The sequence below is a fragment of the Natator depressus genome, chromosome 24, assembly GCF_965152275.1.
Source record: "Natator depressus isolate rNatDep1 chromosome 24, rNatDep2.hap1, whole genome shotgun sequence".
Lineage (NCBI taxonomy): Eukaryota > Metazoa > Chordata > Testudines > Cheloniidae > Natator > Natator depressus.
Window position 1 is genome coordinate 5,759,928 of NC_134257.1, and position 6,320 is coordinate 5,766,247.

Here is a 6,320-nt window from a genome sequence, read left to right on the forward strand (position 1 = left end):
GGGATCTGCGGGCACATGCTGAAGTCCTCCTTAAGATCTGGAGTCCTCTGTGGGTTTCAATCCCTGGATGGTGGCAAGACCACTACAGGACAGGATCTCCGGTGATGTCTGCCCTATCAGCAGCTGACAGAGGCAAATGAAGCCAAAGGAAATGTAAAGCCAGGAGCCACGAAATTCGAATGCAGATGCCATCCGGCTCATCAGACCGGTCGTCAGCAGGGAAGGGGCTGAGCTCCTCCAAGGTTCACTTGGCTCTGGGGCTCTTGTGGGATGCCCTGTGGAAATAAGGGCCACGAAGTCCGTCTTTGCTTCTCCCAAGTCTCAGGAGTGTTAGGGCTAGAGGAAGGAGCCCTGGCTGGAGTTCCATCTCCAGAGTCAGGTCCCGTCATTCCTCACAGGAATACAGTGGAATCGCTGCTCTCGCCGGCCTGCACCGCAAAAGACCTCCAGTTAGGTTGGGTGCAAAAGATCACAACCTGTAGCACGACCGGTACTAACGGCAGCCCCATGCCCTGCTAGCCCAGGCTCCTCTGATGTTAGCTCAAAAGCCACCCATGTGTTTTAGAGGCCGTGATTCACCAGCGGTCATTTCAGCATCTCCTCGTTGAAGCCCGCCCCAGGGCCGTCCCTACCTTGCCCTGCGGGCTGGCCTCCTCGGCTCTCAGCTCAGGCATGACGGTGATGGTGGTAGACAGCAGGGCGTATTCCTTCTCTGCCACCTGTAGGCTGCTGGGGGTGCCCCTCCGGTGCAAGGGCAGTGCCACCTGGGCGGTGCCCTCCTCCCTTTCCTTGCTGGTGGAGGAAGGCAGGTAGGAGGAAGCCTGGGCCAAGAGGCTCAAGAAAGCCTCCTTCAGAGCCCTGCGAAACTCCCTCCGCATCAGGCAGTAGACGACAGGGTTAAGGCAGCTGTTGCTGTGGGCCAGGCAGGTGGTGAGGGGGAAGATGTAGGTGTGGAGGAAGTAGAAGGTCTTGTCCCAGGGGACAGCCCTGAACTTCACCAGGGCCCCCCAGAAGGTCACCATGTGGTTGGGGAACCAGCAGACGAAGAAGGAGGTGACCACTAGCCAGACGGACGTGGCGATCTGGCTCTGCCTCCTGGGGTTGTTGGTGTTGACGCGGTGCTGTTGGAGGAAGCTCAGGAGCCGCAGGTAGGAGGCCAAGATGATGACCAAGGGCACCACAAAGGCCACCAACACCTTCTGGAGGTGATACACTCCCAGCCACCGGTTGGTGGGGAACTTGAGCAGGCACAACTCCACCCCGACCACATCTGTCACCGTGGCAAAGATGGCGGTGGGTACAGTGGCTCCCAAGGCTGCGGCCCAAAGAGCCACGGTGATCCACTTGGCCAGGTTGGTGGTCAGCTTGAGGCCGGGCCTGATGGCGGAGGCCACGGAACAGTAGCGGGTGACGCTCATGGTGGTGAGCAGGAAGACGTTAGCGTAGACGCTCATGACGGTCAAGGTGAGGACCAGCTTGCACATGACATTGCCGAAGGGCCAAGTGAAATCCAGGGCCGTCTCCACTGCCCAGAAGGGCAGGGTCAGGGCAAAGTGGAAGTCGGCCAGCGCCAGGCCGAAGACAAAGACGTCTATGGGAGAGGCCGGCCTGCCCTTCTGGGCCCGGACCAAGTACATGACCATGGAATTGCCCAGCAGCCCCACGGTGCACACCACCAAGTAGACGCTGGAGATGAGGATCCGCAGGCCGAAGATCCCGTCAGCCGGGATGGAGGCCGCATCATCCCCGCTCAGCCCCCAAGCGTCCAGCAGGGATTTGTTCCCGAAGTCAGGCCGTGCTGAGCTGTTCAACTGCCCCATCCCCCCTTCCTGCATGTTCAACACACTCTCCTCCCAGCTTGGGGGTAGGGGTTGTGGCACTGGGGACGTACAGCACCTGGCGCGCGGAGGAGGAGAGCGGCCCCTCTACTCACCACGTGGCCAGTGCAGCCATCCTTGCCTGAAGCCAGCCCATTCCCCGTCAGTGCTCTTCCACGCAGCTCCGCTCACCCTGAATGCACGCACCACTGGGTCCGCGGCACGGAAACCGGGACAGCCCCATGCAATAAACCAGCGGTGGCTCGCACAGCTGGGAGGGGGAATCCTTCAGGCACGAGTCGGCCCTTGAGCTCCTGCATCGCCCTTGGGCCTCCCACGTCGGTGGCAATCGATGCAGGCTGGCCGATCTCCTCTCTCCTGCGCTCCTGAGTCCAGCCGCGCAGGGGGTGTGGACTGAACTGTGCAAGGCAGAAGAGCTGTCTTGGGTGTGTGTGACACTCTAGCAACTGAAGGCTGGCCCTCCCGAGGGGCAGGGCAAGACTCCTCCTTCATTCCTGGGGCAGGTGGAACAAAGGTACCTCCTCCCCACCCCCCTCGCTGCTGGACTCTCTGTTCAGCTGTTTACCTGCAGCCAATGCTAAGGTGAGACTTCCAAAGCACCCGCTGGTGCATGCAGCAAGCCCAGCTGGACCACAGGCCCCGGGGTGAATCAGGAATGAATTGGGTGGGTTCTGATTCTCCTTTGGCCCTCTCATGGCTAGCACCCTCTTTGCGCTGGTCTAAGTCACTGCACCAGGTGACTAATCTAGTTACCCTGGAGGAAGGGAGATCAGAATCAGGCCCAGAGAGTGTGTGTGTGTGTGTGTGTGTGTGTGTGTGTGTGGTGGGGGGGGGGGGGGAGTGTATTTTAAAGGGCCAGTGTCAGGACAGCTTTTGGGTCCAACATTCAGGTGTTTTGTAGCAACAAAATTCGAATGTCAATACCAATGTTGCCCTGAATTTAAATTCCAGTGGATACAAATCAACTTCCCTGAGCTGTGGGGGTTTGCAACGTAACCATTGCGTTGTAACGCTCCTTCCCTGCAGCCAGGGAATGGGTACAGAGAAGGGTCTTGACTTGCCCAAGGTCACCCAGCAAAACCGGTGGCTAGTCAGTCGGAGTGCCCTGCTCCATCCACTAGACACTGCTGCCTCACTGGGAAGTTGTGGCCAACTCCTGGCTCTGACCCTGAGAGGCCTCGGGGAGGGGAGGGGCCCCTTTCTCTGCCTCAGTTTCCCCATCTGGCAAATGCTTTATGATCTCGGGTTAAAAAAGTGCTAGAAGTGGAGAGGAGAAACTGACTGTATGGAAACTGATCAGTCTGGTGTGTCTGCCCCCCGGAGACACACCATGCTTGTCAACGGCAAACACTTGCTGATTTCTGCCGAGTTAGGACCCCCGGGCCTGACCTGTGATTTCTAATCAGGCTCTGTCCCTTTAACTGCGAATCCCATGCACCGCTACAGACTAGGGACCGAATGGCTAGGCAGCCGTTCTGCGGAAAAGGACCTAGGGGTGACAGTGGACGAGAAGCTGGATATGAGTCAACAGTGTGCCCTTGTTGCCAAGAAGGCCAATGGCATTTTGGGATGTATAAGTAGGGGCATTGCCAGCAGATCGAGGGATGTGATTGTTCCCCTCTATTCGACATTGGGGAGGCCTCATCTGGAGTACTGTGTCCAGTTTTGGGCCCCACACTACAAGAAGGATGTGGAAAAATTGGAAAACGTCCAGCGGAGGGCAACAAAAATTATTAGGGGACTGGAACACATGACTTATGAGGAGAGGCTGAGGGAACTGGGATTGTTTAGTCTGCAGAAGAGAAGAATGAGGGGGGATTTGATAGCTGCTTTCAACTACCTGAAAAGGGGGTCCAAAGAGGATGGATCTAGACTATTCTCAGTGGTAGCAGATGACAGAACAAGGAGTAATGGTCTCAAGTTGCAGTGGGGGAGGTTTAGGTTGGATATTAGGAAAAACTTTTTCATTAAGAGGGTGGTAAAGCACTGGAATGGGTTACCTTGGGAGGTGGTGGAATCTCCTTCCTTTGTGGTTTTTAAGGTCAGGCTTGACAGACCACTGGCTGGGATGATTTAGTTGGGGATTGGTCCTGCTTTGAGCAGGGGGTTGGACTAGATGACCTCCTGAGGTCCCTTCCAACCCTGATCTTCTACAATTCTAACTGTGCTTGTGTTTCTCCAGGGTCCAGGTGATTGTGCTCCAGGCAGCTGATCAAAGCCGTGGGCCTGGGAATGCCCCAGCTGGATTTCTTTTCCTGGGAAATCCTGGATTTAAGGGTGCTGAGGGGCAAATGCCCCTCGCAGCCCGTATCTTCTGCCAGCGTGCTGTGCCTAGAGCCCGGCACCCAGCAGGACCAGACTACGAGTGCCGGATGGGGAAAGAACCGGACCCTCCCTCGCTCTGCAGCACCCACAGCGTAGCAGGGGAAGTGGCCAGCAAGGACAATAGTTACCGGCTTCAGGGCAGTTTCTTTTGCGCTTGCCAGTGATGTAACGGGCTGTGATTGCCTGGTTTGTTTGAATTGGCAGCAAGAGGCAGCGATAAAGTACCTGGCGATCCCGGGTGACGAAGGCGGCCTGCAATTGGTTCAAGCACACGAAGTCCCAGGTTTATGAGGCCAAGCACCTCAGACCCGATCCCAAGCGTCTCCGCTCCCTGAAAGCCCCGGACGCCACCGAGAGCACCTAGGCCCAGAGCTTTGCAGGGGCGTAGTAGCCATGTTGGTTGCAGGATACGAGAGACACAAGGTGGGTGCACCGTACATGAGTCTTGGCCCCTCTTTCTTTACAAATGAAGGTCTGGTTAGCAGGCTGTAGGGAGTGTTATAAATGGTTGTAATGAGCCACAGAGCCAGTGTCTCAGATCAGTCCCTGGTTCTGAGCCTCCCTCAGAATTGAAGTTCCCAGGCTCGTCGGTTGAAGGTGCAGTGCAGGTTTCCTTTGTGGTGGGGACGCCCGCGCTGAGATCCACCAACCAGCATGGCGCAGTGGCTAGGGGCTAGAATGGGAGTTAGGGCTCTGGCCTCCCGGTGACTTGGATGAGTCGCGTCTCTAGACTCCCCGTGTAAAGAGCGAATGACAATGCTTGTGCTCCTTTCCCCCGTGCTAGCTGGCTGGACTGTGCCAATGAGAGCTTGATGCTGTTACTACGCCCTGTTATCTTATTACAGTCTGGTTCCCCGGATCCTATCCTGCAGAGGGAGGGGTGCATCTCACCTCAGCTGCCCTGGGGTCATGCTGCCCTCTGGGACTGGTTGGGATTCATCTGGAAAATGGCCCTCACTGCCTGCATGTCCATCTCTCCCAATCCCGTGGTGCACGGGAAGGACGGTGCACTGGTGAGGGGGCCCGGAGCCCTGGATTCTTGGCACAGCTCTGCCACAGACTCGCTGTGAGAGCTTGGGGATGTCACTTAGCTGCTGCGGCTCGATGACGTATCTCTCAAAAACAGGAGCAACGGTACCTATTTCACAGGGAGGTTAAAAGCTGGGGAGGTGCCCAGATACTATGGGGATGGGCACCAGATAAATATGGAACTTGGGTTCCCAATCTGCCTGTCTACCTCTTGCGTGGGGGTGCTGCCCTCTGCTGGTGGATTATTCCATGAGTGAGGCTCCTGGCCAGGCCCTGAAATTGACCCTGTTTCCCGAACATTTTCAGTTTAGATGAATTGGCATGTTCACAAAAAACTCCCAACCAGCGCTAGGCAGGGTATATGTGTGTGTCAAGGGGGAATGGGTATATGCCTGTGTGTATGAGTGTATCTCCGGGTACAGGTTGTATGGAGCCCATATGTGTTTTGGGTGTTTTAACAAAACCATGTCTGATCTGTACAGAGCCCACCAGGCCTCCTCTGTGATGTCCAAGCAGGTCAAATAGAGGCAGGGGAGTTGATTGGCTTGGAAGTTTGACCTGTGTCCGCTCATGTGTTGTTCCCCTGCCCATCGTCCGTGGATCGTGCCCTGCTGGGCTCTGCTTAACGAAGAATGCGAACTCTGGCTCGTGGTCCTGGTGCCTCCGTCGGACCCTGACACTAACCGGCATCTCTAATGGAGCTGGTGGCATGGCAGAAAACGTCTCTCCATTAAACCCAGCAACAAACGCTCTCGGAGATCAGATCTTGGGCAAGCCCAGGCTGAGTCTGAGCCATCAGCAGGTGTGCAGGAGGCGGCGAGGGGCGGGGAACGAGGCTGGCCCTCGAGGCAGAAAGATTAGCTTCAAACGCTCCCCAGATGCAACACGCCTCTTCCCTTTGACAGCAATTACCTGCTCAGCAGCTGGTGCTGAGTCCCTCTGGGGCGCTGGTCCATGGCCGTCCTCACCTGGCCCTCCTCAACGCCGGGGACCCCGGCCCGCTCTCTTGGGCCCCTGTCCTGATAAGCGAGTGGTGCAGCTTGGGGATGGTGTGAGCCCGGCGCTCGCCCTGGTGCTGGTTGGTTTTTTGCTGGCGTGGAGGCACCCCGGAGCGGGACCGTGGGCACC

The 6,320-nt window shown here is 57.0% G+C and overlaps 1 protein-coding gene across 1 annotated transcript; it reads right to left on the bottom strand.

The window, feature by feature from the left end:
• Nucleotides 1-590: 590 nt before the first annotated feature.
• RXFP4 (relaxin family peptide/INSL5 receptor 4) lies at nt 591-1,835 on the bottom strand. Its single transcript, XM_074938784.1, has one exon. It carries the CDS (start codon nt 1,833-1,835, stop codon nt 591-593), a length of 1,245 nt encoding a protein of 414 aa, XP_074794885.1.
• Nucleotides 1,836-6,320: the final 4,485 nt, after the last annotated feature.